The sequence below is a fragment of the Carlito syrichta genome, unplaced genomic scaffold (assembly GCF_000164805.1).
Source record: "Carlito syrichta isolate Samal-C Ts95f unplaced genomic scaffold, Tarsius_syrichta-2.0.1 Scaffold313474, whole genome shotgun sequence".
Taxonomy (NCBI): Eukaryota; Metazoa; Chordata; class Mammalia; order Primates; family Tarsiidae; genus Carlito; species Carlito syrichta.
Window position 1 is genome coordinate 43084 of NW_007257570.1, and position 20140 is coordinate 63223.

General features: G+C 46.1%; 1 protein-coding gene across 1 annotated transcript in view; it reads left to right on the plus strand.

Annotated features, from left to right (window-relative positions):
* Window positions 1-1205: 1205 nt before the first annotated feature.
* HUNK (hormonally up-regulated Neu-associated kinase) overlaps window positions 1206-20140 on the plus strand; it is a 79163-nt gene continuing 60228 nt past the window's right edge. The window contains 3 exon segments of the mRNA XM_008070525.2: window positions 1206-1280; window positions 2120-2412; window positions 18991-19046. Of these exon segments, the coding sequence (XP_008068716.2) occupies window positions 1206-1280; window positions 2120-2412; window positions 18991-19046 (424 nt within the window).

The window sequence follows — 20140 nt, forward strand, 5'->3', positions numbered from 1 at the left end:
GATCTACTGTCTTGGCCATTTTCAAGTATACAGTACATTAACTATGTTCATCATGCTTATCTTAGACTTTTTTTTTTAAGTCAGAGTCTCACTCTGTTGCCCAAGCTGGAGTGCAGTGGCACCATCATATTCGCTATAGCCTTGACCTTCCGGGCTCAGGCAATCCTTCCATCTCAGTCTTCCAAGTAGCTGGGATGATAGGTGCATGCTACCATGCCTGGCTGATTTTTAAAATTTTTGTAGAGACAAAGTCTCTCTATTTTGTTCAGTCTGGTCTTGAACTCCTGGGCTCAAGTGATCCTCTTGCCTTGGCCTCACAATGTGCTGGGATTACAGGTGTGAGCCACCATACCTGACCTTTATTTTTTAAATCATCAACTATGTTCACAAAATAGCGTTAGAGCATCTCACAACACACATGTACTAACCTGTATTTATTTACTTATCTATCTAGCATTTATTTATCTATCTGCTTATACCTCTGTATCGCATATAGTGTATATTGAGTGCATTGTGAAGTAGGTACAAAATACAATTACAAAAAAAAGAAATAGATGTGGAAAGTTGACTGTCTTTGCCCTGCACCCAGTGGCTCCACGGGATGCTCACGTCTCACTTAGAGTGAGTACATCTGGGTGCTGAAGGCCAACTTTGGAATGAGCCAGACGGGTGGCATGGGAACAGAGAGGAATGAGAGGCAGGGGAGGCAGTTGGTGGAAGGAACTGGCATCATGTCAGTGGCTGGTCATGTTGGAGAGGGGAGTGGAGGGAAAGAACAGGCTGAAACTCGTGGTGCATCTTAGGGGCTGGTGAGTGCAGAGGTGACTCCACCCATAGGAAAGGGGAGAGCTGGGGGACAGATGTAGATTTTTTTTCTTTTTCGTGTAAGGGTCTGGAGGTCAAGGCTGGAGTGTAGTGGCATGGTTATGGCTCACCACAGCCTTGACCTCCTGGGCTCGCACGATCCTTCTGCCTCAGTCTCCCAAGTAGCTGGGACTACAGGAGCATGCCGCTATGTATTTTTTTGCAGAGACGAGGTCTAGGCTGGTCTCAGACTTTTGGGTTCAAGCAATCCTCCTGCTTTGGCCTCTCAAATTGCTGGGATTAATAGGTGTGAGCCACTGCACCTGGTCCAGATGTGGATTTGGGTGGTAAAGCCTTCCTTGTGTCCCTCTACCTCTTATGGCAAGTTGATTGTGGGGGAAATGACTCAGGAGGTGCTTCCTGTGGGGAGTGAAGATGTGGCCCTGGAGTCTCAACAGAGGTTGGGTCCTGAGACTGTGCCAAGGGATCACCTGGGGAGGTAATTCATCAAGGGAAGGAGGCAAACACTGGAGGCCAGAGATTTTGGAGGCCTGAGGGCCTGTGCAGGACTGAGACAGGGCAGGGGAGGGCCCAGGGCTCCTCTAAGATTGTGGGGCAGACTTAGCTGTTTCAGAAGTGGGGTGGGGGACCAGACCTGGAGGAGGTGATGGTGAGTCCTGGGAGGACAGGGAAGAGCCCTTTGCTGGAAAAGAAACTGGTGTTTTTCCTCCATATCCTGCAAAGAAGTAAGTTTGGCATTAGCTTTTCTCTGAACCTTCCAGACAACTGTTTAGATCTGCTTAAGTGAATTTCATTCTCTCCCATAATAACTGGATCTTTTGATTCTTTCCTGATGCTATATTTTTCTCTCCCTTACCCCCATGCTATATTAGATAAGGCATTTCTCCTGTTGCAGAGAAACAGTTATGGGTTTTCCTAGAGCTCTTGTGAGTAGTCAAGGAATTGCTTTTTTTTTTTGAGTTGAGGCCTCACTCTGTCTCCAGGCTGGAATGCAATGACATGCTGAAGACCCCCACAGCCTCCACCTGCTGGGCTCAGGCGATCTTTCTTCCTCAGCCTTCCAAGTAGCTGGAACCCCAGGTGTGCGCCACTGCACCCAGCTAATTTTTTGATTTATTGTGGAGACAGTTCTCGCCAAGTTGCTCAGGCTGGTCTCTAACCCTTGGGCTCAGGCAGTCCTCTGGCCTCCGCCTCCCACAGTGCTGGGATTACAGATGTGAACCAACGTGTGCTGGGCATGAATCACGTTTGCCTGCAAGGTCTGCTAACAGGTGTGTTCTTGGCTTCTCCTTAGGTGGCCATAAAAGTCATCGATAAAAAGAGAGCCAAAAAGGACACCTACGTTACCAAAAACCTGCGGCGAGAGGGGCAGATCCAGCAGATGATCCGTCACCCCAACATCACGCAGCTCCTGGATATTTTAGAGACAGAGAACAGCTACTACCTGGTCATGGAGCTGTGCCCTGGGGGCAACCTGATGCACAAGATCTATGAAAAGAAGCGGCTGGAGGAGCCCGAAGCCCGCAGATACATCAGACAGCTCATCTCCGCAGTAGAACACCTCCACCGGGTGGGGGTGGTCCACAGGTAAGGGCCACGCCATGCCGATGGGCACTGGCTCTGCTCAACGGGCAGCACTGTGCTTCAGCCCGCTCTAAGTGGGGCTGAGTAGTGCCGCCTATTTTAAAATTCTTCCTTTTAAAAAAAAAAACCCTTTCTTTTATTTTTTAAGATGGGGTCTTGCTATGTTGCCTAGGCTGGTCTTGAACTCTGGGCCTCAAGAACTCTTCCCTCCTAGGCTTCCCAAAGTGCTGGGACTACAGGCACGAGCTGCACACCCAGCCTCTTCTACCTTTTTATTCCATGGAATTGTTTTGTGAATTGGGTTAATGGCAGTGTGAGGGGTAAAAGAGTGGAGTCTGAAGCCAGAGTGACAGGGCTGTCCTTTAAAACTGTGTGACCCTAGGCAGTTACAAAAACTCTGAACCTCAGTCTCTTCGTCTGTAAAATGGGAATCATGATGATACTTCTTTCTTGGTTGGTATAAAGGTCAATATGGAAAGAGCTTTGAACTGTGTTTGGTATCTGGTAAGCACCATGTAAGTGTTAGCTCCTGCTCTTTTTTTTTTTTTTTTTTTTGAGTCGGAGTCTCACTTTGTTGCCTAGGCTGTGGCACACTCCCGGCCACCGCAGCCTCGACCTGCTGGGCTTAGGCGAGCCTTCTGCCTCAGCCAGCCTTCTTTGTAGCTGGAACCATAGGCACGCACCACCACGCCTGGCTAATTTTTTTGATTTATTGCAGAGACAAGCTCTTGCCAAGTTGCCTAGGGTGGTCTTGAACCCCTGGGCTCAGGCAATTCTCCTGCCTCTGCCTCCCAAAGTGCTGGGATTACAGGTGTGAACCACCCTGCCCGGTTTAGCTCCTGTTCTTATTATTTGCAAAGTTATGAGACCAGTTGCTCAGGTGTCTGAGAGAAGAATCACTGTTAGATGGCATGAGATTATTTTTCACCTAGTGCTAGGGATGGTGCATTACATGGGGTAGCTGTTTCATTCAATTGAATTGAATCAGCATTTGAATTGTGAACTTGTCCTTGAAATCCATGGGTGTTCTCCCTAAACCAAATCACCTAGCAAATAATTCTGAAAACTAAGCGTGTGTTTACCAGCCTGTTCCTTTTTAGAAAAGAGCTCCACAAAGAAAGTGAGTGGAAATAGTATTCTTATTTTATTTTTTAATTTTTTTAATTGTTTTTTTTTTAATTTTTATTTTTTGAGTTGGAGTCTCACTCTGTCGCCCAGGCTGGAGTGCAGTGGCCGCTCCCGGCCACCGCAGCCTCAACCTGCTGGGCTCCGGCGATCCTTCCGCTCAGCCTTCCAAGTAGCTGGAACTACAGGCGCGTGCTACCACGCCCGGCTAATTTTTTGATTTATTGTAGAGATGAGGTCTCACCTGCCCAGGTGGGTCTCGGACCCGTGGGCTCAGGTAATCCACTCACCTCAGCCTCCCAAAGGCACGGGATTACAGGCTGAGCCACTGAGCCTGGCTGTGTTCTTTTTTTAATTAATTTTTTTTTGAGACAGAGTCTTTCTTTGTTGCCCAGGCTAGAAGTACAGTGTCGTGAACATAGCTGACTGCACCCTCAAACTCCTGTGCTGAAGCCATCCTCCCATCTCAGCCTCCTGAGTAGCTGGGACTATAGGTGTGCTACCACCAAGCACAGATACGTTATTTATTTATTTTTTTTGAGTTTGGAATCTCACTCTTTGTCGCCCAGGCTAGAGTGCAGTGGCATGCTCACGGCCACCGCAGCCTCGACCTGCTGGGCTTAGGCGATCCTTCCACCTCAGCCTTCCAAGTAGCTGGAACTTAGACGCACGCTGCCATGCCCGGCTAGTTTTTATGATTTATTGTAGAGATGAGGTCTCACCAAGTTGCCCAGTCTGGCCTCAAACACCCGGGCTCAGGCAATCCTCTCACCTCAGCCTCCTAAAGTGCTGGGATTACAGACTGAGCCACCGCACCCGGCCAAGTCCAGATACTTTTTAAAAAATGTTTTATTTTATTTTTTTAGATAGGAGGTTTCACTATGTTGCCCAGGCTAGTCTTGAACTCCTGGGCTCAAGCGATCCTCCTCCCTTCTCCTTTCAAAGCACTGGGATTACAGGTGTGAGCCACCACACCTGACTGGATCTAAGTTTAATTTTAATAATGATAATCTAGTTTTATCTGTTCAAGAGCCACTTATTTTCTGATCAGTGGAAAAAGCAGCTCAGCCCTGTCGTGTCTATACCCGGGGACACTTTGGGCCATCTCAGAGCCAGCCTCTGCCAGCTACCACTCGGGTTGAACCTTCCTCACTGAGATGAGAGCCTCTTCACGAACATATTCTTAGTCACACATGTTGTCATGAGATCGCGCTGCCTTAGAACTCTCTGGGTTTAGACCCACCAGGAAGAGAACATTCAGAAATTGTAAGCTATTTTTGGCTCTTTCTGACAAGACTCTTGTGTAGCCTGAGGTGTCATCGCCCTGCCATCATTAGGGAAATGATAGTTGTAAGTGTGCCTGGCTGTGTCTTTGTTCATTAAGATGGCAAAGGCAGCGACCTCATGAATGAATCAGCTTGGATTACAGACTCGGCAGGTCACAGCGGGAAACAGACCCAGAGACTGCAAGCGGCAGAGATTTTTGTGGGACTCAGGGTGTTTTTCCAAGGGTTTTGTGCTGTCAAAAATAAAATGAACTCCAAGCTTCTCAGGATTGTGAGGACAACAAAGGAAAATCAAACAAAACTTGTGCATTGCACACTGGTCTCTCCTACAGGAAATTCTCAACAACCCTTTTAAAGTAATTTTAACAAAATCCAGTCCCTCTCAGGGCAATTACTGTCAGATTGTCAAAGGAATGAATTGAACAGTGTTTTGATAGCAAAGACGGTACACTTTTTTTCTTTCTCTGATCTTCAGCTTTCTACATTTTTCTCTCTCTCCTTGGGAATATGTTCATACTCTTGGCGAGGCGAGGGCTCAGATCTTTAAAGTTAGAGAAGACTGGAAATCTAGGGAAAGTTTAGGAGAATTTCTCCCCTTTTCTCTCTAGAAATCACGTTAATGCATGTCAACGCACACAGACATAGGTGATTAGGTGGTTGAGACCTCACATTCAAATGTTTGTTTAGAATATGTTCATGGTGGCTTTAATCTAATGTCTTTACTTTCAAAGACTTTACACTATTAATTTTGGCATTCATAATTTGACCAACCACTGGTGTGTTACTTCGTATAGCCCTTGCTGGTGGGGGAGGATTTCTCCTTTATGCAGCAAAGGTGGAATGAATTCCATAGGTTATTTTGAGGTTAGAGTTTTCAAATGAATATGAGAGTATAGCATTTCAGAGAGGCCCTAAAGTCCCTGGGGAGGAGATTTCTGAGCAGAAGCATTGGATCATCCAAAAGGATTCAGAACGAATGTTTGTGGCTACATATACACAATGATTTACAGGGCATTTGGTTCTGTGTGTTAGGGATGCTTTAAAAACATGGTTCCAAGGCTGGGTGTGGTGACTTATGCCTATAATCACAGGACTTTGGGAGGCTGAGACGAGAGGGTTAATTCCTTGAGCTCAGGAGTTGAAGACCAGCCAGGGCAGTATAGTGAGATCCCGTCTCTAGAAAAATAAAGGTAGCCGGGCTCGGTGGCTCAACCTGTAATCCTGCACCTTGGGAGGCTGAGGTGAGTGAATTGCCTGAGCCCGCGGGTTCGAGACCCGCCTGGGCAACTTGGCGAGACCTCACCTCTACAATAAGATAAAAAAATTAGCTGGGTGTAGTAGCGCGTGCCTGTAGTTCCAGCTACTTGGAAGGCTGAGGCGGAAGGATCGCTGGAGCCCACCAGGTCGAGGCTGCGGTGGCCGGGAGCGGCCACTGCAATCCAGTCTGGGGGACAGAGTGAGACTCCAACTCAAAAAAAAAAAAAAAGAAAGAAAAAGATAAAAAAATTAGCTGGGTGTAGTGGCGTGCACCTGTAGTTCCAGCTACTTGGAAGGCTGAGGCGGAAGGATCGCTGGAGCCCACCAGGTCGAGGCTGCGGTGGCCGGGAGCGGCCACTGCAATCCAGTCTGGGGGACAGAGTGAGACTCCAACTCAAAAAAAAAAAAAAAGAAAGAAAAAGATAAAAAAATTAGCTGGGTGTAGTGGCGTGCACCTGTAGTTCCAGCTACTTGGAAGGCTGAGGCGGAAGGATCGCTGGAGCCCACCAGGTCGAGGCTGCGGTGGCCGGGAGCGGCCACTGCAATCCAGTCTGGGGGACAGAGTGAGACTCCAACTCAAAAAAAAAAAAAAAGAAAGAAAAAGATAAAAAAATTAGCTGGGTGTAGTGGCGTGCACCTGTAGTTCCAGCTACTTGGAAGGCTGAGGCGGAAGGATCGCTGGAGCCCACCAGGTCGAGGCTGCGGTGGCCGGGAGCGGCCACTGCAATCCAGTCTGGGGGACAGAGTGAGACTCCAACTCAAAAAAAAAAAAAAAGAAAGAAAAAGATAAAAAAATTAGCTGGGTGTAGTGGCGTGCACCTGTAGTTCCAGCTACTTGGAAGGCTGAGGCGGAAGGATCGCTGGAGCCCACCAGGTCGAGGCTGCGGTGGCCGGGAGCGGCCACTGCAATCCAGTCTGGGGGACAGAGTGAGACTCCAACTCAAAAAAAAAAAAAAAGAAAGAAAAAGATAAAAAAATTAGCTGGGTGTAGTGGCGTGCACCTGTAGTTCCAGCTACTTGGAAGGCTGAGGCGGAAGGATCGCTGGAGCCCACCAGGTCGAGGCTGCGGTGGCCGGGAGCGGCCACTGCAATCCAGTCTGGGGGACAGAGTGAGACTCCAACTCAAAAAAAAAAAAAAAGAAAGAAAAAGATAAAAAAATTAGCTGGGTGTAGTGGCGTGCACCTGTAGTTCCAGCTACTTGGAAGGCTGAGGCGGAAGGATCGCTGGAGCCCACCAGGTCGAGGCTGCGGTGGCCGGGAGCGGCCACTGCAATCCAGTCTGGGGGACAGAGTGAGACTCCAACTCAAAAAAAAAAAAAAAGAAAGAAAAAGATAAAAAAATTAGCTGGGTGTAGTGGCGTGCACCTGTAGTCCCAAGTACTTGGGAGACAGGCAGAAGGATTGCCTGAGCCTAGGAGGTTGAGGCTGCAGTGAGCTGTAATCATGCCACTGCACTCCAGCCTGAGTGACAGAGTGAGACCCCGACTCAAACAAAACAAAACAAACAAACAACAAAACCCCACGTGGTTCTGCATTAGGCCGATACCATGTTGCTATGTCTTAATCAACTTAATGCTAGCAGGGCCCTCATCTCCTGTGATAGAAATCTAAATATTTACATAGCTACCCAGAACAATTTAAATATTATTTAAAAGATTCTTTAAAAAAAAATTTTTTTTAAACTAGATATAGGGTCTCAATATGTTGCCCAGGCTGGTTTTGAACTGCTGGGCTCAAGTGATCCTCCTGCCTTGGCCTCCCAAAGTGCTGGAATGACAGGTGTGAGCCACTGAGCCCAGCCAAAAGAAAGCATTCTTTAAAAATTACATAAATATTACAAGTAGGATTTTTTTTTTTTTTAAAAAAAGGAAACCAAACCTATGTAAGGCAGATTCCCTTAGCTGGCAGAGAACTTCGTATTAAATGGATTTGCCACAGCCTCTGTTGTCTCGCTACAATAGGGCTGTTGTTCATTTTTACAAAGGTAGAGTGTGGCCTCACTTCTTCATTATTCCATTTTAGAACTGCCTGAGAGTCTAAAATATGAAGAGTTGTTTTTTTCTCCTCCAAATGTGTGCTCACCCAGCAGGATGCCAAAATCCGATGATTTGCCTATTGTACACAGAGGGTCGACTCTTAAGGTACATCAACAAGGGCGCTGCATTCTGCTGAGAGGCTAATTTGGGATTCATGTGTTCATTCAAAATAACAAAGTCCAATCAAACGATACAGACAAAACATAACAGGGTAATACAATACCGCCATTCCTAAGCAGGCAGAGACAGCCACAGGACCGCAGGACCAGGAGAAAGAGACACATGATCAAAGGGCGCACCCAAGCCTGGGCTTGGATGCGTGTCAACACGGTGACCTTATTCATTCATCGGCATTGGAAAAGGGCCCTCAGCGCTTAAGAGTGTTGCAGCCGCAGAGAGGAAGCCCTTCTTTGTTCTCTTGGGCCTGACAAGAAGCAGGCGCAACCTGTGCTGGTGGGGGATTAAGAAGTCCTTTTAACTTGTGGGTTTTCTTGGAGAGGGGAGAGAGGGGAAGGCAGATGAGAGAGGAATCGTCTCTGCTCACACCTAGGAGCTGCGTGGGATCCCAGGGCCTTCTGCTGAGAGCCAGCACATATCTGGAGGCACCGGTGATAGCCAGAGTTTTGTGTTAAATTGGGTTTTAAAAAACCAGCTTGATAGCACGCGCCTGTAGTTCCAGCTACTCAGAGGGTTGAGGCGGAAGGGTCGTTGGAGCCCAGCAGGTGGAGGCTGCGGCGGCCAGGAGCGGCCACTTCACTCCAGTCTGGGTGACAGAGTGAGACTCCAACTCAAAAAACAAAAACAAAAATCCCAGCTTGGGCTGGGCGTGGTGGCTCACGCCTGCAATCCTAGCACTTTTGGAGGCCGAGGGGGGAGGATTGCTTGAGCCCAGGAGTTCAAGCCCAGCCTAGGCAGCATAGTGAGACCTTGTCTCTGCAAAATTTAACTGGGTGTGGTGGTGTGCGCCTGTAGTTCCATACACTCAGAAGGCTGAGACAGGAGGATTGTTTTGAGCCCAGGAGGTTGAGGCTGTGGTGAACTGTGATTGTGCCACTGCAGTCCAGCTTGGGTGACAGAGTGAGATCCCAACTCAAGAAAAAGCTTAGAAATGTGAGCTCTTGCCCAGCAACTTTGTGGATTGGGATGTGCGTGGTCAGCGGCATGGACTCCAAAGCCAGACCGTGCTGCGTCCACATGCTGGCCCAACTACTTCTGGGCAGTGTTGGACACATGACTCAGACTTTTGTGCCTCTCTGTCCACACCTACACAATAGGGATAATGGCTTATCCACTACACGTGGCTGTTGTGAGGACTAAATAAGACAATTCATGGAAAGTGCCCAAAACCTAGACGTGGAGTAAGGTCCGAGAACACGTTCGCTGTAATTGCTACGGACTCCAGTCCATTCATTTTATCCACGGGAAAGCCGAAGGTCAGAGTTCTGTGGGCTCAGGACCACAGCTGTTCTCTGCTTGCTGTTTGCCTGGCTGAATCCTCATCCATTGGGTCCCAGATCCAAGCTTACCTTATCCAGGAAGCCCTCCAGGCTGGGCTCTGGTATAGACTCCCACAGCACCCTCTACTTTGCTTTCCAAGCATTTATCCCACAATTACTTACTTGTTTTTTGTTATGTACGTATTTATTTATTTTTGCAGAGACAGGGTCTCGCTGTGTTGTCCAGCTGGTCTCTTGGCCTCATGGGATCCTCCTGCCTCGGCCTCTCAAAGTATTGGGAGTACAGACGTGAGCCACTGTGTCTGGCCAGCTTACTTGTTTGATATCTGACTTCCTCACAGACTCGGTAGCTTAGCCCAGTGCCCAGCCCAGTGGGCACACAGAAAGACTTTGTTGAATGAATGAAAGAAAATTGAATGAATACTGCTAGTGTCAGAGTTTGCATTGGGATGCAAGCTTTCTGGTAGCTAGTCCCATGTTCTTTCTGGAAAGTTCCATAGTCTCCCTGGGGTTTCAAGGGAGTTTCTTCATTGACTTAGTGCCAATGTGTTTATTTTCCAGGTCACAATTTGTAGAGTGGCATCTTTCTAGTGAATAGCCCTTTCATTTTTATAAACAGAATTTGTTTCTGGAATATTACAAGAACTCAATAAATACCTTCATTTTGAATAAATAAATCAAATACATGCTTAAAATTTTTTCTTGTGTTTTATCAAAATGCCCATATTGTAGATAATCAAAGGTTTACAAATCTTTTGGTTTTCATACAACTTTTCCACATAAGACATGACCAAAAAACTTTTGTTTCTTGCAAAATGCCTGTTGCCTTAGGGAGATGTGCTTGGGGAGGTTTAGATTCTTATTTTCAGTTTATTATTAAAATCCAGTTTGTGGCCATTCCCATAATCTGAATCCTGTAAGTTTGGTCGAGTCCTCCCTGGTCCTCTTCTCTCTTGACCTTTCATGGGGTGGGGGTGGGGGATGCTCCTTAATACTGTTTGCTTATGACTACATTTTTTTATATGAAGATGAAATTTCACCATGTTTCCCAGGCTGGTCTCAAACCTCTGGGCTCGAGCGATCCTCCTTCCTTCGGCCTCCCAAAGTGCTGGGATTACAAGCATGACCCACGGTGCCCAGCCTGCTTATGGCCAAATGAATCACTTCTTTGACGTGTTCTCTGGCATCTTTCCCCTTCACCTCATCTTAGAATCTTTGTTATCCTCACCTCCGGCTTCTTACCTCCTAACTATTAGCGTTTGGGTCTCACTGGAGTGGCCCACACAGCACTTAGGCATACGTTGTGCAGTCTCATTTCCTCTGCCAGCCACCTTGCTGGGGTATCCCTTTTGTGATGGCCAGGTTGCAAAGAAGAGTCAGAAACTCAGAGAGTTTCAGTGACTTACCCAGGGCTGGTCAGCGGATCAATTAGCGAGAACCAAAGCCTGTCTTTTTTTGTTTGTTTTTTGAGTTGGAGTCTCACTCTGTCGCCCAGACTGGAGTGCAGTGGCCGCTCCCGGCCACCGCAGCCTCGACCTGCTGGGCTCCCCGGCGATCCTTCCGCCTCAGCCTTCCAAGTAGCTGGAACTACAGGCGTGCGCTACCACACCCAGCTAATTTTTGATTTATTATAGAGATGAGGTCTTGCCAAATTGCCCAGGTGGGTCTTGAACCTGCGGGCTCAGGCAATCCACTCACCTCGGCCTCCCAAAGTGCTGGGATTACAGGCCGAGAGCCACCAAGAGCCACCAAGCTCGGCCCAAAGCCTGTCTTTATTGACCTCCCCAGGCCTCTGCATTTTGCTTCCTGCCTTTGCTCGGCCCCACCCTTGGGGTATTCACTGGCTTCTCCTCACCTCTCCTTCTCTCCAGCCCTGGCTGCCTCAGTGGTGTGCCATTCAGTTCTTCACTCCCATCTTTGGTCTCAACCCTGAGGGGCTCCCCCAGGCTCTCTCCTGAGTTCCTGTCCCTTAGCCTAGGCCTCCTGGGCCAGGCGCGGCCTGCTGAGGTCCAGGGGAGACACTTGCCTTCCTTCCCATCCCACGTTTCTGGGTGTGTGTGATGCACGCACGGTGCAGATACACACACATGCATATGGCTGTATGCACAATATGTGCACACCAACACTAGAGTGTTCACACATACGTGTGTGCATGCAACACGTGAGCAGACACACATGTGTACACTCGCTTATGCACACATTTATGTTGGCTTGCACTTGCAATGTGTACACACAAACCCATGCACACTCACACGCTCGTCTACACACGTTCCCCACCTCCTCAATACTGCTCCTGTCTGCTTTTTTGTTCCACAGGGTCACCTTTTCCTCTCCTGGAGTGGGAGGAGGAGGGGCCAGGACCCATATGTTTGTTGTGGCAACAGCACCCTCCAAATTGTTGCCAATCTGGGAAACTTTGAGATGACCATCTTTAAAGGAATGCAAGGAGACTTTGGATGGACAGGAGGTAGCCTGAGGTGAATCTTTCTTGTTAGTAATGACCTGTTCTCTCTTGCTTTTTGAAAGAATCCAGAACAAAGGGCCAGTGATTGGCGATGCCTTGGAGGGTGTGGAAGAGTTTTCTTCCCTTGTGTCCTCTTTGAAGCTCTAGAAAAACACCCCCTCACATGCCTCGACATCAGGGCTATCTGTGGAGTGTCCTGATGAGTCCCACTGGGCATTTCGCCTGGGACTCCCAGAGGCCTGCGCCTGTGCCCACTGCGAGTCTGGTGGCCTTTCTCTGCTGGATTCTCTCCTTATGCTTTGTCTTCTTGGAAAATGACTGCCATATGGGGTCCAGCCCCATCCCCTTTCTTGCTTCTCTTAACTCTTCTTGTTTTTTGGCCAAGAAAAAGCAACTTCCAGCCGGGCTTGGTGGCTCAGCCTGTAATCCCGCGCCTTTGGGAGGCTGAGGTGAGTGGATTGCCTGAGCCCGCGGGTTCAAGACCCGCCTGGGCAGCGAGACCTCATCTCTACAATAAATCAAAAAATTAGCCGGGGGTGGTAGCGCGCGCCTGTAATTCCGGCTACTCGGAAGGCTGAGGCGGAAGGATCGCTGGAGCCCAGCAGGTCGAGGCTGCAGTGACTGGCAGCGCCACTGCACTCCGCACTCCAGTCTGGGTGACTAAGTGAGACTCCAACTCGGGCCATTCCCTTCTTCCCTTTTGTTCCCATTGCAAGTTAACACGGGGCTTCAAGTTTACCAGCCACCAGGAAGAACTCTTAGGACGGCAAGACTGAAGGGCAACCCTCCAGCTTTCTCTGTGGAATTGGTTTATCAGCTCAGGGACCCTCGATGTGAGCTTGCACCTCTGTTCCCCACTTCCCAGTCACCCAGCCCAGCCTGTGGTTCTCCCTTCCTTCCTGTAGAGCAAACCTCAAGCTTAACAGAGCCAAGTGCTTTGCCTTGGGATTGAGGTAAACACCACGCATTTCACAGGGACCACAGAAGTTTTTCTGATGGAAACAGTTTTCTGGATAATAGAGCCCTGCCAGTATTTTTTTTAAAGGTATGTTATAATACAGGAACACTAAAACCTTATGAATAAATTCGCCTCCCGCCCCCCCTTTTTTGAGTTAGGGTCTCACTCTGTCACCCAGGCTGGTGTGCAATGGCATGATCACGATGATCATGGCTCACGGCAGCCTCAACCTCCTTAGCTCAGGCGATCCTTCCACCTCGATCTCCTGAGTAGCTGGGACTGTCGGCATGCACCACCATGCCCGGCTAATTTTTCTTTTTCTTTTTATAAATACAAAGTCTAGCTATGTTGCCCAGGCTGGTCTTGAGCTCTTGGGCTCAAGCCATCTACCTGCCTTGGCCTCTCAAAATGCTGGAATTACGGGTGTGAGCCACCACACTCGGCCACCCTTTCCTTTTTATTCAAGGAGATGCCTCTCAATTTTTGTGGTTTCTTGGGATTATTTGACTTTTGGCCTCTTTGGTCATTGCTGCGTAACTGGGCAGAGGGTCTGGGTGGCCCACTGTGCTGATTGGACTCAGGGAACTAACTTCAGGTAGCCACAGATGCTCTACCCTAGAAGAATCTGTGTTCCTCCTCTTCCTCCCTCCTTTCTTCCCTCTTTTACTCAGCCCCTGGCAACTACTGATCTTGTCACGATCTCCATAGCTTTGCCTTTTCCAGAATGTCCTGTAGTTGGAGTCGTATAGCACGTAGGCTTTTCCGACCAGCTTCTTTTACTTACAAGTATGCATTTGAGATTCCTCTATGTCTTTTCGATGACTGGAGAGCTCATTTTTCTTATCGTTAAATATTCCATTCCATTGTTTGGACGCACCATAGTTTGTTTATCTGTCCATCCATCCATCCACTGAAGGACATCTTGGGTATGCTTGTCCACACATTTTCCACTCATTTGGGTAAATACCTAGGTAAAAACTTTTTCTTTTCTTTTTTTGTTTTTTTTTTGAGCCAGAGTCTTGCTCTGTTGCCCAGGCTGGAGTGCAGTGGCATGATCATAACTCACTGAAGCCTCCAACTCCTGGGCTCAAGCAATCCTCCCACCTCTGCCTTCCAAATAATTGGGACTACAGGTAAGCACCACTGTCCCGGCTAATTTTTGTAGAGATGAGGACCTCACTATATTGCCCAAACTGGTCTCAATCCCCTGACCTCAAGCAATCCTCTTATCTTGGCCTCCCAAAGGGCTGGGATTACAAGCATGAGCCCTCATGCCCTTCTAAAAGCCATTAAAAAACTGGATTTGGGATTCCTCCTTCTAGATAAATTGCACAAGGCAAAGTAGGAGGTGGAAATAAATAAAGCCAAAAGTTGAATGTGCCTTTTATTTGGGTAGGTTAGGGACACTGACCTCCTGGACAGAGACTAAGGTAGTTTGCCTTTCCGTGAACTAGTCACGGAAGCCTTCGGGAAATAGACTGAGATCTTTTAGAAACTTGGACAAAGGGTAATGCAGTGCTGAACTTGAACTAACAGCCCCGGGGAACAGCTTTCTTCTGAACATTTTCCCTAGGGGTCAGGAATCTATGAGACATAGTGGGTGGGCAGATGGTGACTTTGAACTGGTTTTATTGTTCTCCTTTGGCCTACTAATTATGTTCTTATACCTTGTCCTCTAGTTTTGAGATATTTCCCCAATTTCCAAAGTAATTTTTTTTTCTCTTGAATTTTCTCTTATTTTTAGTCTTTCATTGATCTCGTTCTTCTAATCATTAGGATTGTTTTCTAGGCTTTTGTGACCCCAGAATGACCCAGCTTAGTTTTATTACTCTTGGTCATCAGCTTCTTTTACCTCACCTCTTCAAGCGAGTTTTTCTTTAATGTGTTTGTTCTGAACCAAATTTCTCTTTCAATGCCTGGCTTCCATTCTTCCCAGGGAAAGAAGTTTAAATTTCGTTTGAAACGAACTGTGGCCTTCCTTTAGATTTAAAGAGTGCTGCCACTTTTTTTTGAGTTGGAGTCGCACTCTGTCGCCCAGACTGGAGTGCAGTGGCCGTTCCCGGCCACCGCAGCCTCAACCTGCTGGGCTCTGGCGATCCTTCCGCCTCAACCTTCCGAGTAGCCGGAATTACAGGTATGTGCTACCACGCCTGGCTAATTTTTGACTTATTGTAGAGATGAGGTCTCGCCAAGTTGCCCATGCGGGTCTTGAACCCGTGGGCTCAGGCATTCCACTCACCTCAGCCTCCCAAAGTGCAGGATTACAGGCTGAGCCACCGAGCCTGGCTGCTGCCATTTTATAATTGGTTTTCACAGAATCACAGTTTGGGCTGTTGCTGGCATACTGTTTTGTGTGTGCGTGTGTGTATTCATATATGCGAATGCTTGATTAGAAGTCAGGCTGATGTTATATCTTCAATGTCTTCAGAAAAGAGGAAATGCCTTCCAGCATCCTTGAAAAATCTCTCATATTGTGGGGATAAAATTTCAATTATATTATTTTATTTTTAACAACAAAATACTAGTTGGAGAAGACATACTAACCTTGATTTGACTCACCAATGACTTTGGGTGCTCTAGAAATCACCAAGGAATCTGGTAGAAAGAGAGAGGCAGAAACATTTTATGTGGCTTAAATAGCTTCCAGAGACCTGGCCTCACAATTGTGACAGTTTGAGAGACAATTCTAAAAGCAATTCTCTGGGTGGGTAATTCACAGAGATTTAATTCTTTAATTTTTAAATTATTTGTATCTCTTTTTTTTTGAATCAGGATCTTACTTGTTGCCCAGGTTGGAGTACAGTGACACGTTCATGACTCACCGCAGTCCTGACTTCCTGGGCTCAGGTGTGACCCTTCCACCTCAGCATTCCATATAACTGGGATTATAGACATATGCCACCATACCAGGCTAATTTTTTAAAATTTACTGTAGAGAAGAGGTCTCTCTACTATTACCCATGCTGGTCTTGAACTCCTTGGCTCAAACAATCCTCCTACCTTGGTCTCACAAGATGCTGGGATTACAGGCATGAGTTGCTGTGCCTGACCCTCATAGAGATTTTAAATGTGTGTATATGGTTTGGGATAAGATTTCCAGCAAGTGCATCATACACAGATTTTAAAAAAATGCTTTATCTCAAATAGATAGTCACCTGAAAGATCACATTACACTGGAAACATCACACAGTGACTCAAAGGGTCATCCTAGTTCTGCCTGTGACAAGTTTAAATAAGATTGTTTCATGAAATGTGAGGGCATGGAAACAATATTTCTAAAATTTATTATGTCAACACTTTATTATCTTAAATATGATAGTGCTGCTTCATAGTATAGCCATTTTTTAATTCCATTGCATTCTTAAATATTATATATTTGTGTTTTCCAAAAACCTTTTTCTGAGGGACAAGGTCTTATTAGAAAAATAGGGCACGGTGTCTCAAGCCTGTAATTTCAGCATTTTGGGAGGCCAAGGCGAAAGGATTGCCTGAGCCAGCGGGTTCGAGACCAGCTGGGACGATATGGTAAACTCTCATCTCTGTGATAAATAAAAAATTAGCTGGGCGTGGTAATGTGCACCTGTAGTTCTGGCTACTTGGAAGGCTGAGGTAGAAGGATCGTCAGAGTCCAGCAGGTCGATGCTGGGGTGGCCATGAGCGTGCCACTGCACTCGAGCCTGGGTGACAGGGTGAGACTCCAACTCAAAAAAAAAACAAGGAAAAGAAAAGAAAAATAGCGGGGTGTCATGTTACATTTGGTCTCACCTTGTATTTTGATGTATGTAGTACCTTTGAAAGGTGGACGTAGTTTTAACATATTGTGTGTATTGTCTCAGGCTGAAGTGAAAGATACAATTCCTCTTCCCATTCTTGGGTGCATTGGATCTCAGGGAATATCTGTTTAAATTCCCAGTTTTAAAACAGATCTTCCTTTTCATCCAAGTCTCCAGCCCTGAGGCTACCAGCAACCTTCCAATTTTGGATCCCCTGGCCACTTTTTAAAGCTCACTTTTTTCCTCCTTAAATCTTCCCATCTTGAAATTCCACTTCGGTTGTTGACGTCCTCCTGCCTCTGCGCCTGTCCCTTCCCAGTCTGCTGTGGTTGTCGGTGTTCCCCACCTGCCTGCTGGTCCCCTCTCCCATTCTCTGCCCTCCTCCTTGGACAATCTCCTGATCTTCAGCTTCTGCCCATACTGAGGTTGAAAATTGGTAGTCTGTAGGCTGTGTCTTGCCCGCAAGGTTGGTCCATGCATGCTGTTATGGTTGTATTAAATAGGAATTTGTTGCCAACATTTAAAAACAGATCAAATCTAGCCTTCTGGCTTCTCTTGCAAAACGAGGTGAGCTGGCAGTGCTGGGACCGAGCTGTGAGTGACTGTCCTGGTTAAGTAGGGTTCTCCTGTCCTGTTTACCACAGCCAGTTCCAGCTACTGCTGCCTTTTGTTTTGAACATTGACGTAGTGTATCTGTTGCTGCTTTTGTTTTTATCATGATTACACTATTCAATTCCTTACAGTAGAGATAAGAGGGACACTTTTTTTTTTTTTTGGTCCATCTCTTTATTCAAAGTAGGAAAATAAAAACTGGATCAAAAATAGTATGTTTCAAAACAAAATTATTTTTGTGTGTGCATGGAAGAGAAGAATATTCTTCTAATTAATATTTAAGATGTGCCTGAGTTAGCAGTTTACAATTTAAGATGCCATAGCTTGTGATCGTTGACCAGATGGTTTTGATGATCAACTATATCCTTTGGCCACATGAATACTTTTGCTTCTGAAATTCAAAATGATCCCTTTGTCATCTAGATTCATTGATATTTACTGAATGCCTGGAATGTGCAAAGGGTACTGGGGTACAGTGGTAAGCAAGGCAGACATGTTCACTGCCCTCCAGGAGTGTACAGGTGGCACAGACACTACAGGTCTCTCACACTTAGCATGACTCTGAGTGCGTCCTTCCCATACCTCCTCCTGTCAGCTCAAGGCCAATGAATGTGGCATCATCTGTCATCTGATTAGCAATCTTCATTCCATCTGGAACCTAGCTCCTTTTGGTTCTGTAAAGTTGTTAACTCCTTAGACAGAACACCAGGAATGAGGACACTGACATCTTTGGAGTCTATTATTTATTCTGCCCATGGTATTTTTTATTTTATTCATTATTTTTATTTTTTTGAGTCAGAGTATCACTCTGTTGCCCCTGCTGAAGTGTGGTGGCACGCTCACGACCACCACGGCTTCAGCCTCCTGGGCTCAGCTGATCCTTCCGCCTCAGCCTTCCAAGTAGCTGGAACCGCAGGTGCACGCCACCACACCTGGCTAATTTTCTTTCTTCTTCTTCTTTTTTTTGGATTTATTATAGAAATGAGGTCTCACCAGGTTACCTGGACTGATCTCAAACTCCTGGGCTCAGGCAATCCTCTCCCAAAGTGCTGAGATTACAGGCGTGAGCCATTGTGCCCAACTGCCTGTGGTATTACTTGCTTGCCAAATAGATTAACTTATTGTCATCTGCCAATTTGTCATGACACCGGGCTCCAAGCATGGAGGTCGTAGGACTTATCAATTAAATCAGATTTCAACTTTTTTTTTTTCAACTGCTTCCCCAAATCTCTTACTTACTCTAGCTGATGTCGTTCACAGTGTCACCAACCCGTGGCCACATGTGTGTTTCCCTGTCTTGAATGATGTGTTCCACTCTCTCCTAACCCTGATATTTAACTTTCGGGTTCCAGTTTAAGTCTCACTTCTTCTGGAAACTTTTAATGATTCCTTCTGCCCTCTTTACCCTCTCTTCTCTGAAATTCCTTAGCTTTTACAATCTATAACAATTAATTGTATCTTGTCTTACAAGTATGTACTTGTTGATTGAGTTTCGGCAGAAAGCGTTATGGGTTGGTTGGAAGTGACTCTAAGTTCATTTCTCTTCAAAGCAAAATGTTATTTCATTATTTTGAATGTTCATCTGAAATGTTGTGTGATTTTGTTTATTTCAGAGACTTGAAGATAGAAAATTTGCTACTAGATGAAGACAATAATATCAAGCTGATTGGTATGACCTTTTTTTAAGCAAAATTATCTTTTAAGTGTTGTGTTGTCAATTTTCAACTTTGAAAATTATTCATGGTCTTTATCTATCTGCAGACAATATTATAAATCACTTTTTTAAACCTCTGGTATTTAACAATGGTTTTAAAAATGAAAATTCATTTTAATGATAATTTATAAATTTAATTTTAAACAATAAAACAATTAGGAAGGTAAAACTACTGCAATGTGATCCAGAAATGGATTTCACAACCCCAAATAAATGTTTCTTGGTTACATGTTTCTTTGGCTTATTCAAACTGTTGTTTCTCCATAAATTCAGATGGAGCTGAACTTTTACAGATGTTGTTTTTATTTGCATCACCAAGAAAATGTCTTTAAAATGGTGGAAAATAGTTTGGCTTAGAAATGCTGCCCATAGCTTCACCATGTCTTGTTTCACTTTTCAATGAATTTTGGGATGCCCAATATAAGGCAGAATGCAATTAGCCTTCTCTTTTAAATATATTCTTTAAAAAAGTTTTCTTTTTTACTTTTTGAGTTGGAGTCTCACTGTCCCAGGCTGGAGTGCAGTGGCACAATCACTGCTCATTGCAGCCTTGAACTCCTGGGTTCAGGCGATCCTTCCACCTCAGCCTCTTGAGTAGCTGGGACTACAGGTGCACACCATCACACCTGGCTGTTTTAAAAAAATTATTATTTTCTGTAGAGACAAGGTCTCACTATGTTGCCCGGGATGGTCTCGTATTCCTGGGCTCAAGCAATCCTCCCACCTCGGCTTCCCAAAGTGCTGGAATTACAAGTGTGAGCCACTGTGACTGGCCTTTAATATATGCCTGATCCAAGCCCTGTGGTATATCGGTGGCTTTGCAGAGAGGTCCTCATGGAAGGATAATGAGAAGTCTGTACCATTTGGAAGGAAGCTCCAGGATAGAGGAAGTCATAATTGGTTCATAATCAGGGTCCATAAGTGAATTTACTCTGTGGCTCATTCTCTAGAATAATTCAGGTTGTTTTGTTGTTGTTGTTGTTATTGTTCTTGTATTTTTTGTTGTTGTTGCCTCAGTGATTGCTCTTGGCAGAATTCAGGGCATCATT